At 52.9% G+C, this 25,101-nt stretch overlaps 1 protein-coding gene across 15 annotated transcripts in view; it reads left to right on the top strand.

The window, feature by feature from the left end:
• The window catches only part of SSBP3 (single stranded DNA binding protein 3), a 163,859-nt gene that overhangs the window by 95,355 nt on the left and 43,403 nt on the right, over positions 1 to 25,101 (top strand). For all 15 annotated transcript variants that reach the window (XM_082358382.1, XM_082358390.1, XM_082358389.1 and 12 more), the window contains one exon: positions 18,351 to 18,440. In XM_082358382.1, coding sequence (XP_082214508.1) covers positions 18,351 to 18,440 — 90 coding nt within the window. The remainder of the gene's footprint in view (positions 1 to 18,350; positions 18,441 to 25,101) is intronic.

Below are 25,101 nucleotides of genomic sequence, written 5' to 3' on the forward strand. Positions count from 1 at the left end.
TGGGTCTTGCTGTAGGAGCTTTTGGCCGACCTGGAGGAGTCGATGAAGACCCTGGCCAGCCACCGGTCCAGCACTGCTAACCAGCGGTGTGATGTCGACGCTCCCCTATCCTCCTCGGGCCTTCCTTCTCCTGACTTTAAAAAGCTGGAATTGGAGTAAACCATGTCTCTGGTGTTGGTTCTGAGACTTCAAGTTTCTTTTGGAAGTTGTGTTGGCCTGGAAATGCCTTTGGTGTGCCGGACCCTTAGCTGGGTATGGAGATGCCTAAGAGGCCATCTGCCTTCTGGAATCTGATGGTCTAGTGAGAAAGACGCATGTAAGCAGATGATGATGGTGCTGCACGGGGCCCCGTCACTGCATGTCCCAAGAGAAGTCTCTCCTGGCTCGACCCAGAGGGCTTCCTGGGCACGGTGGCATTTTGTGTGGGTCCCCAAGAGAAAAAAAGAAGCAGAAGATGATGACTGAAAGGGAAGAGTGAGATGAGAGCATTCCAGGGTAAGGGAATAGTCTGTATAAACGCTTGGAAGGTTGAAAAGACTTGCCACGTTCAGGAAGGAAGGCTTGGGGGGGCGGAGCCGGAGCTGTGAAGGGCCCAGCTGGGCAGCGCAAAGCTTGGAGCAGGGTCCTCTGAGGTTGTGAGCCTGCCTGTTAGTGGCCTGGTTAGGTTTGCTTGGGGAAAGGAGGAGGGATAAGGGGACGACTGGGGCAGATCCACCAGCAAGGAGGCTGGTGCACTGATCCGGCCTTGAGGAGCGAGTCCAGTTGAAGGGTGGGGAAGACGTGGCCTGGGGTATTGTGTGGAAGCTGGGAGTCAGCCCGGCCTATTGAGAACTGGCCTATTGAGAATTGGGAGGATTGCCCACACCCCCCAACTCTCGCACATTTTCTTAATAATTTGATGCCCTTGTGCCCAAGATGGTGGGCTTAGGGGGGATTGTAAACAGCCTAGATTTGCTGAAGGCACTGAAAAAAAATTAAAAGCCACCTCTATCTAGATTATCCAAAGAGCAAAAGTGTGGTGGAATAAGGAGCGCCCTGGCCTGGTCCTGGGCGTGTCTGTCTCTTACTGTGGGCCTCCATTTCCCCTTTGGTGAAGATGGCAGGGGTGGGGGAAGGCATGGGACCAGTGCCTGCAGTGTGCTAGCCTACCCCCATGACTGCTGCCTTTGTTTCCAGGGGTTGGAGGATCATGCAGGGCAGGGTGGCTCCGTTCTTGGCAAGTGGAGTGGGAAATGCCAGTGTCTTAAAGCGAGTTCCAGAGGGGGTAGGGATGGGTGTGTGTGTACTCGGTTGGGTGTGCCCCCAGGCATCTCCCTTGGACAGGGCATCTGTGCTCATCCAGCTTGGAACCTGCACGGAGTCCCTTCCCTTCTAAGATCTCGTCTTCCCTGTTAAACATTAATAATAACTGACCACTAAGACTGAGCCCCCAACACACTCTGGGCGGTTATCGCCTGTGTGTGTGTGTCTCCACGCCTGTCCTTGACCCAGCATGGCACCCAGAACAGAGCAGAGTACGCGTGTGTGTGTGTGTGTGTGTGTGTGTGTGTGTGTGTGTGTGTGTGTGTGTGTGTATGTGTGTGTTTTGTTGTTGCTACTTTGGAGCCACTGCAGAATTTCTCATCACTGCCAAGTTACTTCCTCGGGATATATTTAGATAGCGCGAGATGAGCGAGAAGTGGGCGATGTGTATTTGCACAGGGATGTTTGCACACGTTGACCGTGGTGTTTTTGGAGCCGATGTCCACGAGCTGGCTCCTTGCTCAGCCCTCCTCACATACTTGTCGGGGAAGGGCTGTGTGTACCTCCTCTCAGGGGGACGGGATGGGTGGGGTAAGGGTGGGGGGCAGGACAAGGCTTCTCTGCCAGAGGAGCCATGTGGACCCCAAACCCCAGGCCTCTGCTCTCTCCCTCCCATTGTGAATGAAGTCGGGGTCGAGAGCTGCAGAACGAATGGGGGATGGCAGCTGTGAGGCCTGCACTCTGCCCAGAAGGGCTGCTGTCTCCTGACGTTATTGCGCCCTGATAAGATGAAGACAATTACTTGGTGGTTTGTATTTATTGCGAGTCGTGGAGACAGCGCCGGCTCTCCAGGGTGGGGTAGGCAGGTCTGGCCCTGCACCCCTGCTCTAAGCGCTTTCTCCCACTTCCTTCCCTCCTGCCCCCTTTGCAGTGTGCCCTTCTTCTTTCAGTCTGAGTGTGTGCCATCGGCATGGCAGCATGGCATGGTAGGGCCCAGAGGGGTCCGACTGCAGCCGGGGGCCTTGGGTCCAGAGTGGTCCTCTCAGACCTCCCCAGACCTGATCAGCTTACAGTGGGGCGGGGCAGTGCTCTTCTGTTATTAAATTCAGAGCCATGGTCTGCATGATGGAGGCAGCTTTAATGAGATTAGAAAGCTTAACCGAGAGGCCAATTAAATCTGGGCCCGTACCTGTTTGGGCGGCTGTCTAAGCCCCGACCTGCATCCAGAGGCTTCCTGCAGGCCTCCTGGGAGCCTAGCTGGGGAGGGTGAGGGGCAGAAGAGGCTGCCCATCTGGCTAGGCACCCCCAGACCGGGGGTTGGTCAGGGCGGAGGCCGGACCCAGGAGGGATCTTCTGGGTCATCTGATCCAGGAGCTCCCCAAAGCTGGATCCCTACCGCCTCGGGGGAGCAGCGGCTGCGTTGTTGAGAGTCCCCAGGTGATTTTTTTTTTGGCTGCGCCACATGGCATGTGGGATCTTAGTTCCCTGACCAGGGATCGAACCCGCACCCCTTGCCGTGGAAGCACGGGGGTCTTAACCACTGGACCGCCAGGGAAGTTTCCCCCCAAGGTGATTTTGATATGCAGCCAGGTTTGGGAACCAGGAGTCGAATCCACCCCTGTTGTTTTATAGGTGAGGGGAAGGGACTCATGGGGGCAACCAGCCAGTGACTCCTAGCCACAAGCCTTTGTCACTATAGTGTCCTCCCTTCCTTTCCAGCCCCTTGGATTGTCTGGGGGCAGGGGATGCAGTTGCCCTTCCATTCACACCCAGTTTCCTGTTTGTTTCTTCACACTCCTGTGTCAGGTAGGCCAGGCAGGGAATGGTGACTTCCCATTTCACAGATGGGCACGTTAAGGTTGAAGAAACCTGCCTCACACTGGTGCCAGCACTGGCGGGCCTGATTGTAGGGTTAAAGTCTTTCCTTTCCATGACTGAAGTCTTCCTTCTGGTTCCCACTGGAGGGAGTATGGTATGTAGGTGTGTGATGACTGGACCCAGCCAGGAAGAAGCGTGACCTTGTAAAGACACGTAACCGTTGTGGTCTTCATCGGCAAGATAGATCGGATAGGAAACAAAGGAGCAGGCTATTGGGAGGATTAAGTGAGACCAGCCTCCTTTGGCGCCTACGTAGTGTGGTGGGTTACTTCTGTTCCTGGGAAGCAGAACCAGCAAGCTTGGGGGGGCAGAGATGGGAGCACTGAGAGGCTCTACAAGTAAGCAGTTCCCACCTGGTCCCTACAGGGCATGGGCCATCCTCGGTGGAGAAAAAGTGGAGAGGAGGGTTTAGAAGGAGTGTCCATTCAACAAAGTAATTATTGAGCACCTGATGGATGTAGGCCTGGCACTGTTCCGGGGGAAGCAGAAGCTTTACTTTCACAAACTCTGTGAAGCAGGGTGTATTATTCCCATTTTCTAGATAAGACTGCCAAGGCATGACGTCTTAGGAGACCCAGGTCTTAGACCTTTCCTGCCCTCCACCCAGGTCCGTGGGCCCGAGGCTGTGTCTATTAGCAGAGGGGCTGGGGGACTTCTTCCTGTTCTAAGGTTCTAGATTCACATTTTCTGAAGGCCTGTGGATTTCCCAAATCTGATTAAAAACTCCTGTCTTCAGTGGAGAAGACCAGACAGACCACAGCCTCAAACGCAATTAGACAAAAGTAGAAGAAAACCAGACTCTTTTAGACCAGATTTGCAGCAGAGTGGAAAGCTTGGTCATCATCCTTTAAGGATGGTCCTGCCATGTCTATGTGACTTAACACCTTTCAAGCTAGGAACAGAACTAAGATTCATATTCAACCCTTTTCCAAGGTTTCCGTGTTTCTCTTCTCCAGTGATTGCTTGAGAAGAGAAACATGGAAACTTTTGGAAGATAAGGCCCCTCTTTGTCCCTTTTGACATTTGGGTTTATGAGAGTATGTTCTGTTCTTTAAAGTTGCATCTTCATAAAGGAGAAAAACAAGAAGAAATTTCCCAGAAGAGCCAGACCTAGCCTTGTCCAGAAACTCTCTCACAGCCCCAAGTCATTCAGTGGTTATTGATTATTAGACATAATAAATATTTGGATTCTACTTTTTGGAACCAGTAGTCCTTCAGGGAGATAGCCTTTGTCCATGTAATAAGGCCAAGTAGATAGTGTTGGAGGAGTCACAGAGTTTCACGTGGACTTGGAAGAAGAAAAAATCATCCTGCCCAGTACCCAGGGCAGCATGAGGGATGGATGGATTGGAATGGCAGACACCAGCAGGGAGGTGGGCATTTTGGGTGGAGGGATGGCATGTGCAAAGGCTGGGGACCAGCATGTGCTTCTCATGGCTGAAGCTTGGGGAACAAGAAAAGAGGGAGGTTGGAATGGGAGGAAGAGAGAGGCTGAGATGAGATCATAGCCCTTCCATTATCTCCTTGTTTGCATTAACTCATGCCAACCCCAGTAGAGGTATTGTCTTGTATTGGGGGAGAGCATCTCCAGACAGAAGTGAAGTGTCTGCCTCTGAATTAGCCAGGGAGCTGGGGAGCTGAAGCTCCTCCCCTGGGTCCAGTGCTCTGTTCACTTTACCATGGCAGCCCTTGGTTAGGAGTTCATTGGTATTGAATGTTCCATTGGATGCCTTGTTGAGACAGTTGCAGGTGGAAGCAGGTATCTTCTAACATGGAGTTCTAGCTCACGAACCTACTCAGGGACTTTCATGCTTGCTCTGGGCTGGGAAGCAGGGACATTTGAGCTGGGTATGGGTAGGTGACTAGGAGTTCTATAGGCAGATAAAGGGAAGGTGGTGGAGGAGCTTGTTGAGCAGAGAAAGTAAAAGTAGCACAAACAGTGTCCTGCGGGGGTGGGGGGCCGGGCGGCGCTGAGACTTGATTGGTGAGGAGCTGGAGCCATTCTCAGGACATGGTAAGCACAGAACAGGGGTGCAGCCAGAGGTCCCTGTAGGCTTAGAGAGCCTGGTCTTTGCCCACCCTCCCCCCCTTCTCTCTGCCTCTTACCCTTCTCTTTTCTCTGCCCGGTCAAGTGAGGGATTGAATCAAGGAGGAGGAGGGGGAGGAGGAGGAGGAGGAGGAAGACGCATTCCTACTGAGTGAGCTCAGGGCTTGCTCTGTGGCTTGTCTCTGATTCCAAGAACCATGTCTTTTTCAAACCTGTGGCTTGGAGGGTCCAGCTGCGAAGGAAAGTCCTCACATTGGCAGAGGATTCCTCTGTCTGTGGGGTGCATTTTCTAGGACACAGAGAAAGGCATCTCAGGGTGAGAAGTCTGCCTTGATGTCTTCCTCACCTTCCGCCCAGGCCCAGGAGGGGCCCCTCCCACCTCTGCCTGTCTCCAAGCCCTGAGGTAGTAGGCCAGTTCTCTGGCCCCTCTAAGAAGCCTGTGGAAAAAGTGGCTCCCTGGGCCAGCGGAGCAGACATCTGCCTTCAGGGAGGCTGAGAACCGGAGCATCCAACCTGTCTGAGAATAAATAGCAGGCTCTGCTTTGGAGATGGAAGGGAGGCTTGACCCAGAGGGCTGGGAGAGGTGGCTAGATCTCAGCAACTCATGAAGACCATGCGGTCCCCTCAGCTGCACCCAGCCCGCTGGGCCCAGGCTTGGCTTCCTTCCTAAGTGGGAATGATAGACAATGGCAGTTTAGCTCCTAGAGGCCACCCCACTCCCTCGCATTGCTTTTGTCCTTCTTGGAACTACAGATGCTTTGCCCAGATGTTAACCTAAGCTGTCTCCACAGCTGTCTTGGGAGGGGAGGTATAATGATGATCTCATTTTACTGACCTGACTCTAGGAGAAGTGGCCGCCCACGTCATTTGCCAGAAAGGCCGGGCAGCACCTGCACCCAGGTTTTCTGAACACCCAAAGCTTGGGTTTTACAGGCAGAGGAAACGGCCTGTTCTAAGATGTGTGTGGGGATGGTGGGGTGCGCGCACGTGTGTGTGTGTGTGTGTGTGTGTGTGATCGTTTGGAGGGGAGAAGGTAATTGTATGGATGTAGCCAAATGGTAAGTTAGTTGCTGACTGAGTTAGCTAGTCTTGCAGTTTGACCTTGTGGACATGGCGACTATTCTTGATAAGCAGGATTTCTGCAAGAACTTGATTCATCCAAAAAAATATTTACTGAGCCAGCACCTTCTCTATGCTGTGCACACCATTCCGGCCCCCGACCCTGCAAAGACAGTTGGCTAATTTAATAAGGAATTAACAGTCAGATGTGACACGTGCAGTGATGAGGAACACATAAAGGATGAAGAGGTATCGCCCAGGGGGAGAGAGTGCAGGAGAGTGTTCCAGAGAGAGGGGCCGGCCTGTGCGGTGGGGTGGTTGAGCATATTCATCAAGTGACTTTGGGTGAAAGAAAGACCTTGTAAGCTAGAGAGTACTAAATATATGTGAATAGTAATAGGTTATTCTTTTTCTAATGGGGCTTAAAGGATCTAATTTGTTGGACCCTGATGAAGGTCTCTGTATAAAGACCTTCCTTTGTGCTTTCAATACCGTATGGATTGATGGGGGGGAGTTGGGCTTGGACCACTGTGGGAAATCTCGTGTATGTTTCAGAAGCCAAGTTTGGGTCAGAAGTCTCAGTAGATAAAGTCCCCTGGCCCCTCTGAAGCCTTTGACTGGTCAGGTCATCTCTGGTCCTTCCAGGCTGGGCTCCTGGCCCTACCCCCTTATCAGTGTTCTCACTAGGATCCAAAAGGCTGAGTGTGCCCTTGCACGCTCTGGCCCCATTTTGGGGGGACGCTAACAAGAAAGCCCTGCCTTGTGTGCCTGGTAGACACTCAACAAATATCTGTGGACCTCTTTGTGATGACCTCCGAAGGGCAGCCCCGCCTTGCCCTGCAGCGCTCTGGCCAGGCCTCAACAGGCCGCAGAAACCCGCTCTGCCAGCCAGCCTGTGTCGAGGACTGAAGTAGCGTGCGTCTTAGTTCATGCAGGACCTACCTCTTTAGCCCCTCTGCATCACTTTTGGAGCAAATTAAACAGTCCACCACCCTTAGTGGGCCTCCTGCAAGCTTGCCAGGGTAGGCTCTGTTCTAGAATGCCAGCAGGCAGCGTGGGGTATGAATTGTCTTTGAGGGGCTGATACCTGTAATCACAGAATTTGAGTCAGTCAGACTGGCTGTGTTTGGTTCCTTAGGGACACTGAGTTCCAGAGCTATTACCGTTCCTGCCTCAGAGACAGAGAGAGACACGTGCACACACAGACGTTTCCAGGATCTGTGACCTCGTGAATCCTCTTGTTGGGGGTGTTAACAGTTCTGTAAATCCCCGTCCTGGCTCCCTCGTCTCAACACCACTCCCTGTGTTTGTTCAGAGCCCCGGGGACTGGGAGCAGGGCAGGACACGGGTACTTTTCTCCAGTCTCATCCAGTGCAGCAAACCTTCACTGTGCACCTACTGGGTGCCTGGCCTTGTCCTGGGAAGACTTCCTGTACCTGCTGCATTTAGGTTTGAAGGGCAGGTAGGGCAGCAGGGGAAACCATAGGGAAGGCAGGAGCCTTCACAGAAGGAAGGGAGCGCTAGGCGTGTGTTGATGGCACAGCCAACCCGTCAGCATCGCAGGGGGCCAGGGCAGTGGGTGGGGAGTAGAAGGGACTGAGTTCTGTCATCTCATTCCTCGTGTAGCCTCAGGGCTCACCCACCTTAACCCTGTCGTTTTATAAATGAGGTACCTGGGGCTCCGAGAAGGGGGCGGGGGTTGCCCTGTTCTCATTCACCTAGCTAGTTTTTGGGGCGTTATCATTGAGGCCGAACTGTAGTGCCGTTTTGTGTGAGCTAAAGAATTTGATAGAGGGGAAGCAATGTGGGGTTTGAAGTCAGGTAGACCTGGGTTCAGATCCCAGGACTGCTAACTTCCTGGCCTGCTGTGGAACCATGGGCAGATCAGCTCTCTGAGCTTCAGTTTTCTTTTCTGTAACATAGGGATGATAATGCCACCTGCCCCCTGGGACTTTGAGGGGATCAGAGATAAGTACAAAAGGGCCAGGCATTAGGAGTTGCGTGTTACTGTCAGCTGTTGCTGTCCTGTCACTCCTGTGGGCAGTACAGGGAGAGAGGGAAGGTGTGGCCAGAGCATGCCATCTCCGGGGGAGTAGAGCCCTGGCTGGGGCCCTCTCCCTGGCTTCTCCCTGTCCTGGAGGGCCGAGCCACAGGCCCAGGTGTTGCAACCCAGTTGCTGGTGAGCTCGCCTGGCAGATGCCCAGGAGCCCTCCAGATGAGCTTCTCCACCTTCTGCCTCTTGGGCAGCACTGACACCTGAGCTGGAGGCAGGCTGGCACCCGGATTGCAGGCAGGAGAGCCTGTCCCCCATGTGACAGCTGGGCATGGAGGGCTGCCCAAGTGGACAGCGGCAGACTCTGAGTGCCCAGCTTCTCGTGGCATTGTTTGGTCCAGTTTCCTTTGTGTTTTGACCTACATCATTCCTTATTTGCTAAACCCTCTGAGCAGGCAGCAGTAATAAATCAATTAATGACTCCAATGAGTCGTTCAGTGGCTGACAAAATAACAGTAAGGCCAACAGCTTGCATCTCTCCAGCAGTACCAAAGGACCCTGTTTGACCGGCATGGGGGACGAAACAGAGACTGTTAGCTAAATTAGCGCAATTAGTGCTCGCTTTAAAGGCTTAGGCGGCATCTGCTCAGCGCTGAGCCCGTGTGCCTACAGACCTTCCTGGCCTGTCAAGAGAGCCCAAGGATTCCCGGCTCCTTCATTTACACACCCCTCCCCAGCCAAGTGTAAACTTCCCCACTTTGAGGTCAGGGGACCCGGGTGAACTTTTCAGACTGTGCACCTTGTCCTGTCAGGACAGAGGCTGAGCCGAGGGAGGGTGACCCTGTCCCCGCTGAATCTGGTGCCAGCTGAGCAAAGTGTGGGTCCCCGTTCTTGAAAGGTGTTCCAGGGGCCATACCTTTAACGATTTCTCTTAAACTTAAAAAAAGAAAGTTTCTGAAGTGGGTGGTTTTTTTGTTCTCTGCACACCTCAGTCCTGGCAGGATTAAGTTGTCATTGGAACTGAGCATGTGTGCAGGCCCATGCCAGGGAATTTTCCACTTTGCAGAAGCAGCTGCCAGTGTTCTTGTTAAGGAGCTGTCACTGGCCTACTATGACATGTTTGCAGTTGTAAGAGGCTCCTTTAAGACAGTGGGAAGTGTGTGTGTCTGTGTGTGTGTGTGTGTGTGTGTGTTTTGCTAATGGTGTAAACCAGGGCCTGAAGCTCATCTCTCTTTAAGAAGAAAATCAGCGTTGTACAAACAGCGTGCTGTTGATCCACTCCTCACTGTTCATTTGCAGGGGGGACCTATAGCCCTTAATCTCCCTTGTCTCACGTGTACACGCCTAGGACCCGCGCCCTCTGCCACGCGGCCCAGCTGGGGAGGTGATTGCACACGGGGGAGGGCACTCTGGCTGGCATCTGCAGCATAACCAGGTATTAATTACACGGGGCTCCACCTCTCACACAAGTGATGCCCTCTGATCCAATTCCAAGAAGAAGCTGAGTGCTTCCTGGGATGGATGGGGAGGGCCCGGTGGGATGGTGGCCATGATCTTCTCAGCACAGAGAAGCCAGCTCCTCTTCCTCTTGGAAATGTTCCCACTGGGGTGCCTTTGTTTCATTTTTTTAAAAAGTAGAGAGAGGTCGCTCCTCAGAAGACTGGGTTCTGTCGAGCCGAGGACGTTGTCCTCTGATGGCCCTGACCCTTTCCATGCTCTGGCCTGCCCCATGTTCATGGAATCGTAAAAAGCAAACGCGCCTGTCTTCCACCTGGTGCTGTGTCGCTGGCTCAGGAGTTTGAGCCCCTTATCTGAGGAGTCATATTCAGGTTCCCCACACCCCTGCCCAGGGTAGAGACCCCCCCCCCCTTAATAGACGATGATGAAGGGCTCAGAAAGGTAAAGTGAGGTGCCCGTGTACCCCAGCTGCTGGAGAATGGAGGGGCTGGGCCTAGAGCCTGGACCTCTCCCCCCACCCCTTTGGGCAGCATCTTTAAGCGTCAGTTTCAAAACAGACCAGAGAAGCCGGAACACGGCTAAAAGGTCTGGGCTTGACTTCCAGTTCTGCCTGGTCCGAGCTGAGTGACCTTGGACAAGTCCCTGAGCCTCTGTTTTCTCATCTGTAGTCCCTGCCGGGTTGTTGGGAGAATGGGGATGAGCTGCACCGAGGTTAGCTGGCGAGCTGGGTGGGCAGCTGGCCCCCCTTCTTCTGAAGAGCCTCCCTCTGGGGGAGGGGAAGTGGGTAAGCCCCACGCCCACCCCGTCAATGAGATGGAGTGGAGCTCTGGGGAGGGCAGAGGCCTGGCGGGATTTATGCTCTGAAGGAGAAGCTGTCAGAAGGCCTGGTTCCAGGGGAGGGCTAAGATGACAGCAGTAATCTCTCACCTCTCTATCACCTCCTGCATCTCCGAGGCTTGCCGTCCTTTAAGGCCCTGGCTTGAGTGCCACCTCTTCCATAAAGCCTCCCTGATCCCCCTAATCCCCGCCTCGCGGCGCCCGCCCGGAGCACCTTCCCACGTCCCTCAGTTCTCTCGCGGAGACTCATTTCATCCCTTAGACCTTAAGGGCAGAGCCGAGCCTCTGTCATCTCCCACCCCGGCAGGCACAGTGCATCCCTGGCGGCCCAGGAGCCAGTGTCTGCTGAACGCATGGACATGTATAAAGCACTCGTAACCTTTTTAAACTCCCCACCTCCCTTGTTTCTCCTTCTCTTCCCAGGGTAATTTGCCTATTAGATCCAACAGACTCTTCACCGAGATCTTGCATTCCTACACACACGCGTGCACTCATACACACACACACACCCTTAGTGGAGGCCAGCTCAGTGAAATACTTGCCGGAAGGAGCAGAGTTAGAAGGCCAGTCTACTTTGGGAAGAGAAAAACATGTGGATGATCTCAGATGTAGAGAATGCCTTGTGCTTACCTTATGTTTGTAATGATGTCTGTCGTTTCTTTTCATAAGCATCAAAAAGCACACAGAACTCTCCTTGAGAACTGCAGGGGTTGGTGGCAGAGTGAGGGGGGGGTGCATTATTTGGGTTTCTCAGGCCGAAATTGGGGGTGGAGGGACAGAGAGACTAAAGTTAGAACACTTAGGATAATGCACTTCTCTGGGCCTGTTTTCTTACCGGTAAACAGCAGTGACACCTTCCCAGGGATGTTGAGGAGTAAATTGTACCCCCCTCCTTCTCTCCTGGTCTCTGGAATCAGGATAAAAAGGCGTTTGCTTCTCTCTGCCCTCTCTGCGTTCCTGCATCCATCCTCTCTGCCCAGGGGAGACAGAAGTGAGATGGGGACTTTGGGGAAGAAGCTCTGGTGTCAGGACAGCCCTCACTTGGGCCTGATGGCCTGGCTGTGCGAGCTGGGGCTTTTGTCACCCTTTCTCAGGTTGCTTGGCTGAGAGCTCAGTGTGATGCCCACTTGGTTCACTGTAGCAGCAGGACCTCAGCCGCCTTGCTTGGAGCTGAGCAGAGGCCCGGGGGCAGGGAGCTGAGCAGAGGCCCCGGGGGCAGGGCTAGCAGGAAGGCTAGCCCTAGTCACACAGCAGGTGGTTTGCAGCCTGAGCTGGAACCCTGATCCCAGGATCCTCTGTCCAGGGCTCTTTCCTCTCCTAATAATCCCCAGAAAACGCCAGGCGGTGCTGGGTGGTGTGGCTCTCCCCTTTTCAGAGGGGAGGCTGAGGCAGTCCCCATGGCTCTGTTGTGGCCGAGTAGAGATGAAACCCAGGTACTCTGACCTTGAGTGCGCTTGTGCCCTGTCCCCGCTGAGCCACCCCGAGGTGGCGTGGCCCACTGCTTCCTGTGCTTTCTGTGGCTCGGAGCATCTACCTCTGGACCCAGGGCCATCCCGCGGCAATGGGAGAGACGCCCATTCCTTCGTGCACGTGACGACCCCCTGGCTATTTGGAGGCAGGGACCCTGTGTCGCTCACTCCCGTGTGTCATCCGAACCTATTTTTAATGCCAGCTGGTTCTGTCTCTTCACGTAGCAACAGCTCTGTGTTTTCTCACACATTCCCTTCTGTGGTCTGCACACAAAACCAAGAGACCTCTTCCTTACCTTCCCCTTTTGACCTTCCTTCTGTCCGTCTTGGCCTTTCCATCTGGGTGATGAGATTCCCTCCATTCCCTCAGCTACATCTTCAGTCAGTTGATACTGCTAAAATTCCCTCTAGGAAACTTGGCCCAGAGGGCCCCAGGTCACTCCAGTATTTTGCACAGAATGCTGAAGGCTCTGTCTTGATGACACGTGTGTAAGCATCCCTCCTTCCCCGGGACACGAGCATCCCTCAAAGGGCCTCATTTCTCAGTGCAGGAGTGCCCCCGCCCCCCAAGAGTCCTCCACTGCCCAGCTGCGAGCACACAGCCACACACCACACACCACGTGCCTCTGGTGTCCTGAGTGCTTGGCCACGTGGCCTGTGTTGAGTTGCAGTCAAGGAAGGCTACACTTGGTGGTTTCACATGTGGGCCCCGTGCTGCTACATGCCTGAGTATTGGGGTGGGGCGAGGAGGGAGGGGATTTGCAGAACAAAGTTCCATTTTGCAGCCTTGTAAACCAGTCAGGAGGGGTTGGCCGACCTGGCAGGAGTCCCGCCGTTCACTCTGAGCATGTTTTTATTCAGTTTTCCAGGAGTTTCATGTGCATAGAACTACTTTAAAAAGAGAATAAAAACGGGTGGGGGGATTCCCATGCTAGTTTGTGAGTGAGGCTAACTGGGGGTCTCAGGGTAAGGCTGGAAGGTAATATCTTGTAGGGAACATCTCCCAGGTCTCCCCTTCTTGAAGGAAGCATGAATGTTTGTCACCTACCACAAGATACTACAAGATCTGAGGTGGGAGGCTCCTGGGAGCTTGTCACTTGGTCCCTCTGGACTGACCCTGTTGTTCCTTGAGCCGCAGGGGACTCCTTGCTACGGAATGAGGAAAAGGCCCAGCACCACATCCAGGACTTGCCAATTCCATTCATTTGTGGAGCCTTGGGTACTCTGGTGGTGGTGGGTGGGTTGTCAGTGGTGCATTGGGATGCCTGGCACGGGGTAAGATGGGGTCAGGTGGGATTCTCAGAAGTCCTGGGCCTCTTCTGCTGGGAACTCTTCCCCGTTGCCTAGAGCAGCAAGTCCAGATTCCCTAGCACAGCTTTCAAGCCTCCTCCCAGTAGCTCAGATCCCGAGGCCCCAGGTTTGAGCCCTGCATCTCTACGGGGGGGAAGGGTGGGTGGGGGGAGAATGTGCTTATTCTGGCTGGCGCACACCTCCAGGGGAGGTGTCTGGATCTCCCCTCACTATTGACAACCATATTTGGATGGCAGAGGAGGCCTGTAGGTGGAGTGGCATGTGTGAAACCAGCTGACGTGTGTCTGGAGCACACAAACAAGGCTGAGGGGCTGCAGGGAACCCCTAAGCCCCGGTGGCTGTGTAACCGCCCTGGGATCATAAAGAAACCCTACTCTTTAGGGAGAAAGTTGTAGGATGAGCCCTCCTTGGAAGTCTCCCTGGCTGTGAACAAAAATAAAATACTTTACAGGGAGGAGAATTTTCACAGCTTCAGGCAGATGTCTGAAGGCACCTCAGGCTTTCCAAGTGGACAGTATCCCGGAGGCTTGGAGGAGGCAGCTGGCTGGAGTGGGCCACACCGCTCAGTGCAAGGCCTGTTTTCTATTTAGAAAAGAATTTTAGTTAGTTTTTAAAAAATGCCTGAGTTACCAAACTGCGTGCCCTATTTGATTCTGCTTTTTTTAGTCCATGTATGCACGTATGTATATATGGGTAAAGATTGGTGAGGGGGGCTGCTAGGGGGTGCGGTTGGTGCAGGGGAGAGCCCAAGTGTCATCAGCTGTTATCTGCAGGCTTCGGTAACAGTAGGTTTCTAGGCGGTTTTTAAGTTTTGACCTCTGAGTGTTTTATAATGAACGGAGAAGAGTTGAAATTCAGGGTCTTCCTGTTCATGCAGGAGCTGCAGTTTCCAGTCCCTGCCCACCCTGGGTGTATGGACTGGGCTGGGGAGAGCACCTTGGAAGAAGAGCCCTAGAGGTCACCTTCTCTAATTCCACCATCCGACACGTGGAAAGACTGAGGCCCAGAGAGAGAAGGGACTTGCCCACGGGCTCCCAGCCAGGACCCGAGCCCACGCAGGTGGTCTCTGGCTTCTGACTCCTTCCTCCCCTGCTCCAGTGGGGAGTTCCATCCTGGGCACCTACCGCAGCCCCGATGTGTAGGCCTCAGTGAATGTCACGGGGTTTGGGTTTGGGTTTGGGTTTGGGTTTTGTGTTTTTAGAGAAAACTCACATGAGACGCTTTGCTGAGTGCTTTAATGGAGTTCTAACTCCAAGTTGGAAACCGCAGGGAGAGGCCAATTCCTAGCAATCCGGAAAAGCCTGGCTTCAGATGGCCAGGTTTGAGCCGGTCTTTGACTAATAAAAAGTTGTAATCATTTATTGAACACCTGCTGTATGCCTCACATTGTTCTGGGTCTTAGAGATGGGTAAAACAGCCCCTGCTGTTGAGGAGTGGGGTGAGGGCAGTGTCATGTTGATGGATGTGGAGGGGGGGCCCTTGGATTGGGTTTTATGTGCAAGAATTATTTCTTAACCCTTTTGTCACCCTATGACACTGGTTGCTGCTTTCATTCTGTTCTTTGTCCTTTTCTGCTCTTTTGAAAGTTTTCCATTAGGAGCACATGTTCACTTCAAAATCAAAGAATAGCAATGATTGTCATACTCTAGGACACAGGGTTAAGCACTGCAGAGCTACTTAATTTTACAGCTGGAAGAGCCTTTAGAGGATAAGGATAAGTTATCTCCTCAGCTTCCTGACACTTGAGTCACCATTAACATGAGCTTCCTTTCATTGGAGGATAGCAAAAGTCCATTCTCCACCCAGATGTCAATGAATTATACTATCCATTTACTAGAACCATGGTTATTCCAGCCCTGACATTCAAAGGACCACGGGCTCACTCCTGATTTCGTAGGAAAATGAGATCTTGGCGTGAGGGAGCCTAGTAAGTCATGAGCCCAGGTTCAAGTTTTCATTTAAGAGGTTTTTAAAAAATTGTTAAGATATCCATATGTTATATCCTTAATATAGAAAGAGCTCTTACATATCACTAAGGAAAAAAGTCAAATAACTAAATAGCAAAGGACATGAATGATTTGCCATTTGTTTTACTAAATGGCCAGTGTAAACCGTTTCAAAAGGTTAGTGATCCAAAAGATTAAGTCAAAATACCAAAGAGATCAAAGAGATAAGATTTTGTACCTACTAAGTTAGCAAACACGAATGCAATGCCCTGTTAATTAAATTGGTTGAATAATGATATTAGGCTCATTGAAAAATCATGTTTTCTTTGGCCATTTAACGAGAGGGGGACAGGTGCTTATGACATTATTTAACAAAATACAGTGACTAATTTTCTGTTTACTTTGCTATGTTTTATAATAGGCAAGTGTTTTATATTAAACGATAAATGGTAATTTAAAGAACTGAGTTGCTGAAGCTTTCCAGATCTTTCTTTAAAAACAAAGCATAGTTTTTGAGCTGAAGGCTGAGGAAGAGTAGATGTGGACTCTCAGGAGGACAAGTAGAAAAAGGCCTCCTTCAGCCTGCTCTCCATATAGATATTTGTTTTCTTATCTGTAAAGTCGGGGTTCTTATGTCTGCCTCAGAAGGCCGCCTGGGGGTTCAGGGAGAGGTGGTGTGAAAATACCCTGCTCGTTTCTGAGCATCATGCCAGATGGCCCCCGCCATCCACCCCGCCCAGGGTTGGGCCATCCACTCCATCCTTCTCACACTGTTGTCAGGAGCTCCATCTTCTCCATCCTCACCCTGAGAACAAGTCAGTGCCACATTTGCCGAACAAAACATTTAGTCAGGGCAAGAGAGGGTTTTGGTTTTCCCAGATGTATCGCCTACACTCACCCGCCTTTCTGATCATTGCCATTGGTCCAGTCACCATGCTTGACTGGTGACTTCAACAAAGATGTGAATAATTGGAGAAAGATCACATCCTGGGAGGATCACATCCTGCCTCTGTTTGGGAAAGGTGTCAGTTCTCCTCCAAATTTTTATATATATAAGAACTCTTTTCTTTTGGTAGGAAGATGACTTTTATAAACAATAGGAAGTTTGGGGGGATAAGTAAATAAAAATAAACAAGAAAACTTCCACTAAAGAATTGAAGGAGATAATAAAATACATTGTAAAACTCTGTTCATTAGAATGGACAGAATTTTAAAAGCTCAGAAACAGACCCATGCCTGTGTAAGAATTTTTGTCTCTGCTTTCAAATGAGTGGGAAAAATTGTACTGAGCCAACTGACTGAGGAGTAAAATCCGTATTCTTTACCAAAATAAGTTCCTGAAGGATTAAAGAGTTAAACGTAAAACCGATCTCTGAAAGAACTTGAAGAAAATATAGGAGGATGTTTACCTCCCCCTATTTAAAAAAAAAAAACTCTTCTGCTTCTGCTGCTGAGGAGTAGTCGTTGGCTGTAAATCATGAAAAGTTGCATTTTCACAGAACCACCAACCACAAACAAACAATGCAGCTAATGGATAACCTGGCATATTCCCCCAGACGACCCTCATCCTGGATAGTCCTGGGGCAGGGGCTCGGCCTGGGTAGGTGTGGCTTCTCCTCCAAGCTGAGGAGGTGGGAAGGGGAAGACCTGATCCTGGTGTTCTGGGGTGTTCGTAACACATTACAGGATAGTTGGCAGAATCTCTTTACAGGGAGTGTTGCTTTTCTGTACGCAGGATCATTTTGAAAGTTTGGGCCGGAGTAGCCAGCCCCATCCCACCCTGTTTTTTACCTGGGGTCTGTTAAAACAGCCACTGTGGGCCTGCTGAATCCTCTTTGCTTCCACATTACCAGCTTTCCTGGTTTACAAAACACAGCCCATCCCATTGCTTAATCCTCCCCAACCCTTATGAGCAGGCAGGACCACAGTGACACGAAACGAGTGCAGAAGGGCTGAGTGGCTTGCCATCGTCGTCCCTTGCTAGTACAGGCAACAGTGCTTGAACCCCAATGTATTGATTCCCGGGGCTGTCTGTTTTCTTGCTGCATGCAGTGTGTTTGGGGGATTCACACATTCCCTTATTCCCTTCCACCCAAGTTGGAAGTTAGGCGTTCTGGGTCCTGTTTTCTGGCTGAGGAAGGGACAAGAGAAGTGACTCCTTCAAGGTGTTGATGGCAGGCTGCATTCGTTTTGTTTCCTGACCCCAAGGGGCTCACTCTCGTCCCAGAGAACCAGTCAGACCCCTGGGAGATGATTGGTGATTCAGAGGCTCAGTCCTGGTGGGGTGTGGGAACATTCGAGGTTGGAAGTGGGTTTCCTGCAGGAGGAGCCCCTGGGAGGTGTAGAGTCGGTGGGGAGGAGCAGGGCCCAGGTGGGCCAGTCAGGCCTGGGGCTTCCTGATCAGCCTCACCCTCCCATGTGAGCACAGGGCCAGGCACAGACATGCCGGCCACGTGAACAGGTGGGACACAGATTGTCTGGAAGGAGGCCAGGCTGGGAAGAGCAACGTCTGTTCACCCCGGGAGGCATTTGTTGAGGCAGATGTACCAGGTAAATGCCAGAATAGCAAGCATTTAAAAGGAAAAGTAACGACAGTCTCCCCATCGTGCAGCCTACCCCATCTACGGCACCCAGGACCCAGACGGTGCCAGAAACATGCCTGTCTGCCCCCACCCTCTCTGGGGACGTTTCCCAGCTGGGCTGTCTGTTTATTCACTAAGTCGTGCGTATTTATTGATCTTCTCCTCTGTACAACATGCCAGCCTCTTGGAGAGGGCACAGGCATTTATGAAGCACCTCGCCTGCCCTGAAGGAGCTTCGTAAAGCAGCCGAGGGGGAAGCCAGGGCATCCTTGGTCAATAACAGCTACTGCTGCTCGGCAGCGTGTGTGCACGTGGTGGGCATTGTCCTCCCATTTTAGAGATGAGGAAATGGAGGCTCAGAGAGTTCATCCCTCGCCCACTGAGTGACACACCTGGGAAGGTGGTGTTTGGCGGGGGGGGGGGGGGCGGGCGGTCTGTGGAGGATGTGGGTGGGTGGGGTGGGGGTGGGAACTCCCCATCTCTCGATGTGGGTGCGGCCTCTCACTTTCCACCTTCTCTTCCCCACAGAGCGCAGCCGCCGCCCCGAGCCCCGTGCTTGGCAACATTCCCCCCAACGATGGGATGCCGGGAGGCCCCATCCCGCCAGGTTTCTTTCAGGTACGTGCTGGGCCCTCCATCCTTCGCTCCTTTCACTCCAGACCAGGCCCCGGGCAGGCGGGAGGGAGGGAGAGAGAGAGAAGTAAGTGGTAGCTCAGTTTGCCATGGTCTAAATACAGTTGCTTTATGCTGGTTCAGACCCTTCCCATCCTATCCCTCTCTCCACCCCTTCCAAAAACCGAGGAGGGGAGAAAAGAAAGACGGAGAGCAGACACCCTCCTGCATGTGCTGTGTCACTTCTGCCGGAGTTTGTTTTCTTCACACCAGCTTCGCACTCACGACACAGCCCACCCCTGGTCGGGGCTGCGGCGGGCTGCTTCCAAGTCCGTGTAGAGCTGTCTTTTAACAAAAGGCTTTTTTTTCTTTTTTAAACAAGTAAACTGTTCTTTGTTTCTGTTTTGTTGCTGCTGTCGTTGTCACTGTTTACTTTGCCTGTCCAAAAACTACAAACCTTAGGCGTAATCTAAAAAAAACAAAAAACCCACCATCCTGGCAGGTCTGGGAATCCTTTCCCTCTGGTTAACCACTTGATTTTTTCCGAGTGTGATCACAGACGGCGTCCCACAAGCATCTGTGCCCGTGCTCTGCCCGCCAAGGCAGGAGCAGCTCTCATGTGGGTTGAGAGCCTGGTCTTCTCTGAAAGACACCTTGTTGGGCTGTCTGGGTGCGGGGTGTGGGGAGATGGCTTTCTGATTTGCTGGGGTGGGTGCACCTGCCTCACCCTCACCCCGCCTCCTCCTCCATCTCTGCTGTCCCCTCCGGGAACTCGTTGGATTTAAACCAGACTGAGACTGGGAAAGGCCGTCAGAGAGAGATCGGCATCTGGGGCCGGAAGGAACTTTTATGATGAAGCTCTTGAGTGTGACATTCTTTCCAACCTGTCTGTGGCCGGGTTTGAGAATCTGCCTGAGTTCCCCACACCTTTTGAAAGGTTAGCTCTTCCAGATAAGAGTATGGAAAGAGTTGTTGTCTAGAAGAGAAGGCAGAGATTTCTCTGTGTAGCTCATGAATTCAAAACTGGGACCAGTGAGGCAAAGTCTGAGGAGCCTTTGGCTTGGTGACAGCCAGAATTTCGCGCCGTGTGCATCTCACCGTGAGCCGTGGGCCACAGGAGGCAGGGTCTCCCTGGCGCTGGAGGTATCTTAGTGAAAATGGGACAGGCACCTCTAGGGGATGTTAACATGACTTCCTCCCAGGACAGGAGGTGACCTGGAAGACACTTCTGCTTTGCAAGGTCTCACATTATGGTTGATGTTAACTCCCAGGAGAGGAGGGTTAGGACATGCTGCTTACCAGCCAAGAAAGGGAATCAGTGAAGTATGGGTGTTCCCCAACAGAAACAGCAGGTCGCCTACCAAGATGGCGGTGAGAGGAGTGAGAGGGATTTAGGGATGGAAACTCAAGGCACTGGATGGCCATGCATGTGTCTATATGTATTCCTAGCATATGATCCACACTGGGACCTTGTCCCAGGGATGGAAATGGGTGTATAGGCTTCAGGTTGGACCAGACCAGGCATTGCCTCGGGTGAGGCTTGGGGTAAGGCCACAGACATTGGGTAGAGGGGCCAGACTTCGAAGAGAGAGTGAGATGTTCAAAGCCTTGGAAACCCATGAACCCAAGAGAGACAGGAGCCTGACAGGCTTCTCCCTTTTCCCCAGAGGAGAAACCCAAGGGGCTACTGCCTGAGAGGGTCATCCATGCCAAGGGGCAGCCGCCTTCCTGGCCACCGCAGACGGGTGTTCTGCACCCAGCTGGTGGTCTTTCCCGTGGTGTTCTCTCTGGTTGGGACTTCTTTCACAGGCTCACATATCCTCACCAGTGATGCCATGGCTGCCCTTGACACAGTGCGGATGTGGCTTTCCTGCCTAGTGGGCAGAGCTCACCCAGGTACCAGGCTCCACCTGTGCGCATCCCTCTTGAGGCTGCTTGCTGGCATCTGGGTGCCCAGTGCAGGCCACTGTGGCAGGAGAGGTGGACAACAGCCAGCTGTATTTTTTTTAAATAGGCCGTCGTCGTCTTCTTTGGCCTGAGTCTGGGGCAAGGAGAGGTCTGCCTGATATGTGGGCAGCTCCCAACTTCCTGTTTTGGTACAATTGTCCATGGTTAAGGCCTAATTCCAGACATACTTCTTAGGCCCTCCCATGTGACATTCAGGGGTGTGTGGTCAGAAAGCCCAGACTGATTCCTGTCCTTATTAAGCCACTACCAGCTACCATCAGACAGAGGTAACTTTCGGATCCGCCCCCTTTTTTTAAAAAAAAATATTTATTTATTTGGCTGTGTCGGGTCTCAGTTGCAGCACGTGGGATCTTCATTGCAGCCTGCAGGATCTTCTGTTGCGGCGTGCGGGCTCATCGCTGTGGGGTGTGGGCTTCTCTAGTTGTGGCGCGTGGGCTCCACAGCATGTGGGCTCAGTGGTTGCGGCACGCACAGGCTCTCTAGTTGCGGCACACAGGCTCAGTAGTTGTGGCGCGCGGGCTTAGTTGCCGCGCGGCATGTGGGTTCTTAGTTCTCCGACCTGGGATCAAACCTGCATCCCCTGCATTAGAAGGCGGATTCTTAACCACTGGTCCGCCAGGGAAGTTCCTGGACCCACCCTCTTGACTTGAGGTCTTCTCTGATCCCCAGTTAGGGTGAACCATCAAGAGCTTGCTGGATCATTGAGCAGGGGGCTGTGTCCCAGCCTCTCTGCTTCCTGGGTGACTTTGGCTAGACCCCTACCCCTACTCCCACCCCAAGGGGCATCATTTCTCCATCAGTCAGATGAAGGTGGATGAGGTCCTTCCTGGTCAGGGTGCTGAACTGCTCGGGCTGGGTCACTGTTGCGGGGAAAGGATATCTCTCTGGAAGGAGGTAGTGGCTGCCCATTTCCGGAGCAGGCCGGCTCCCAACAGGAGTATTAGCTATTGATTGCCGGCCCTGACCCTCGCGCACCTTGCAGGCGGCCACTCTGATATTAGAAGGGAAATAGAGATGGTATCATGGTTTTATCTCCTGCCAACAATTGCACTTCTTCCCCTACTTGGTCACGGCCTGGCAGGCAGCTCTGCTGCAGGAGGGGCTTTGCACCAAGGAGCCAGCCTGGGTTGGCTGATCCAGCTTTGGCCAAACCCTGCCCCAAGGTGGCCAGCCTGGTTTTCTGGTCAGGACTCCAACCCTAGTTGGTGCTAAATTTAGTTGAGCACTCCAAGGTGGGTGTGAGGGACCAGCTTTTCACCCCCACTCCTGGCCCCTTAGAAAGCAACACAGAGGACTTCCTGCCTCAGGCCTCTGACTGTCAGGCTGTGAGGCTCCACTTGGGGTCAGAAGGTTTGGCCATCTTCACATTAGGTCCCATCTGTTTGCTCTTCCTTATTCGGTGTTGGGGTTTCCGAGGTGGACAGTGCCCGTGGTCCTGTGGCATGAGATGTGTTTGGAAGCAAGCTGAGGGCTGACGGGGTGATGGTTTGGGACCTGACCTAACCACACCTCTCTATTGGGGAATATTGTGGGGTTCTATGGGTCATGGGAGACCGTAGCAAGGACATTCTAATTCTTAGTGTTCCTTACAAAAAGACCGCCTCAATCTTGGCATCCCCAGCACCTGGTGTGCACTGGGGACCCAGGAAATGTTTGAACTGAGTTTGTGTTGCTCGTGTTACTAGGAGTGGAGCCCAACCGGCCCCCAAGCTCTAGGTCCAGCATTCTGACCAGGCTAGGCGGGTCCAGGGGTGGTGGTGTGGAGAGTGGGGAAGGACTTGGAGTTCTGGAGCCTGAGGACACGTGTTCTAGCCCCCTGCTTGTCCATGTACTTGCTGAGTGACCTTGGGCAAGTTGCTCCCCATCTCTGGGCCCCAGTTTCTTCAGCAGTAGACAAAGCAGGGTGGACCATATGGTCTCTGAGGGCCCTTCCCACTTGGATTTTCTGCTTTGGATCCAGATGGATTTTACATAATCAAGCAGTGGCATTTTTTTTTCACGCAGCTGAAGTCAGTTGGGCTGCACATCTGGCAAACTCAGCTTGGCTTTGGCCAGGCCTACTGGTCTGGGTGGGTCCCCAGCTCCTTGGCCCTAAGGTGGTTTGAAGGGAGGCGCCGTCCAATGAGGATTTCTAGGTCCAGAGCTGGAGAACTGCAGGAGGGCAGGGGGTCACAGAGAAGGGAGCATTGGGTACAGGCTGTTTTTGTTCTTGTTTTGTTTTAAATTCCAATAATTGTTTTCAGTTATGAAGTGTTTTTAGACATGCAGCCTGCTTTCATTCTGATCACAGCGTTTCTGCAGAGGAGGCATGGCTGATTGGGAAAGTGAGACTCAGAAAGGTGAATGACCTGCCCAAAGTTATCAACCGAGGGCTGGAATCAGAGCCTAAACCCAGCTTCCTGGTTCCTGATCCTCGTGTTCTTCCACAGCAGTCAGGGTCCTAATGTAGATACATGTCTGATTGTCTAGGAGAAGAAGAGAGAATAGAGAACAAGAGAAAAGGGGGGAAAAATAATGGAAGGAGAAGGAGAAACTCTAGCCATCTTCTCTTAAAAGTAGCCAGGGCTTCCCTGGTGGCGCAGTGGTTGAGAATCTGCCTGCCAATGCAGGGGACACAGGTTCGAGCCCTGGTCTGGGAAGATCCCACATGCCGCGGAGCAACTGGGCCCGTGAGCCACAGCTACTGAGTCTGCGCGTCTGTAGCCTGTGCTCCGCAACAAGAGAGGCCGCGATAGTGAGAGGCCCGCGCACCGCGATGAAGAGTGGCCCCCGCTTGCCACAACTAGAGAAAGTCCTCGCACAGAAATGAAGACCCAACACAGCCAAAAATAAATAAATAATTAAAAAAAAAAAAAAAGTAGCCAATGTTTCCATTCAAATGCCAGCAGAAGTCATAGGTCTACAGACTGTGCCTTCTCTGGAAAAGACAGCCCTGGGGGACCCAGCTCCCTTTGCCAAGCTCAGCCCGTCCTGCTCTGAACATGCCCAGATACTTTCCGCCACGGTGGGGGACATGTAGGGCTTGACATGTCCCCCGTTCCAGTGAGTCCTCATTTCTGCTGGCCCAGCCCACCCACCTTTGAAGGAGGTTGAGGTCTGCCCCAGAGAACCCCTCCCCGTCAGTTACAGGGGGGAGAGAGAAGAAGAAACAAATGATGTGTATAGCCCAGGAAGCAGAGAAATGATCCAGAAATAAGAGGGAGAGAGGTACACATGACCTTGGTCCTTTGCTATTGAGATTATATGATACACTTCTCTGCTTATCTCCCACTGGAGTAGCTGGGGTTTCTCTGGGAGAGAAGCAGCCTCAGGAGGGTTCTGATGACTGACTTGAAGTATCTGAAGTTCTGCCATGTATAAGATATTCAGCCCTGCCTCTGTGAGGTCAGCCCGTAGATCGCAGATCCTTCTGAGAAAAAGAGAGGGAGACCACTTGAAGTCTTTGTAGGGAAGACATTTCTACCACCTGCTAATTTAACGATGAAGTAGTGAGCTCCTTGACACTGGTGGTAACCAAGCAGAGACTAGATGCCCAGCAGAGAGCCTTGAGGACTGTGAGCCTTGGGGTGGGGTGATGTGTTTCCAGGGAAGATCAAAGCCCAGCAAATGAGAACATGCCGGCAGCAGCAGCTCAGGCAGTTCGCAAGAGCTGGGCCGTTTCCTGCCTTCCTGTCCAGCGGGAAGCAGGCAGCAGCAGAGTGAGCTGACATTCTTCCTGCCAGAAAGCTGCTGCAACAGGAAGGACTACTCTGTGCTGATGAGGGCAAGTCTGGGACTAGGGGAGACTTGGGAAGAATTAAACCACCTTGTTTTTGTGGCTTTCAAAGCCTGCTACTAGGGAGGACTTGAGGGGTGAGGGCCCAGATCCCCACTGGACAGCTGGTGAATCTGAGGCTAGAACCATGTGAGGCCTGGCCCGGGCTTGTGGTTAACTCATCGGCCAGACATGGTCTCTAAGGGCTCAGCGACCTCCCAGCCACCCAGCCGTGCTGAGCACTGCAGACTAAGGAGGCAGCCAGGGAACCTGCCCTCAGTGGCTCACACAGACTGTCTGGTGAAGGAGGCAGAGGTGATTACACGGAGGGGCCATTGTGCCTGGGCGTGGATGTGAAAGGGCAAGTTTGGAATGGCAGGAGGTCCGGACAGACACACGAAGGACTTGAACTTAAAGACAGAGGGGAGCCGTGGAAGGTCCCTAAGAAGGGGAGTGATAATGGTCCCAGGAAGAGCACCAGTGGCCTGGAGGGGCTGGGCTCATGGCAGGCTGGCCAGCGTGGAGGTGTGAAGCCCAGGCTGTGGTCCCCATGGGAGGTGGCCAGGCCTGAGCTGGAGTGATGACTGAGTGCGGTGGCTGGTGCCCCCTGCCCCCGACGGGTGACCCCCGCGCTGGATGTTTTAGCTGGGGCGGGGGGCGCGGGGAGCAGGGCCAGGAGGAGGCCTGCTTTGGACTGAGGCGCGGGGTGAGGCCAGAGCAGGAGGCAGGTGTGGGGCTGAGAGTCAGCCTCTTGCTGAGTCTCCGGTACCTCCTACCCCGTTGGAGCCTTCCCTCTGCAGGGGACGAGACCCCGTATGTGGTCTCGTGGCCTCCCAGGCTAGCCCTTCCTGGCCTCCCCAGCCGTGCTCCCAGGTCCTAAAGTGGAACTGGCCGAAGCCCTCTCATAGTTGCTGGTGGAACGTCCTCCGGATCAGCGAAGGTGCC

The sequence above is a fragment of the Balaenoptera borealis genome (genome assembly GCF_965194805.1).
Source record: "Balaenoptera borealis genome assembly, chromosome: 1".
NCBI classification, from domain to species: Eukaryota; Metazoa; Chordata; class Mammalia; order Artiodactyla; family Balaenopteridae; genus Balaenoptera; species Balaenoptera borealis.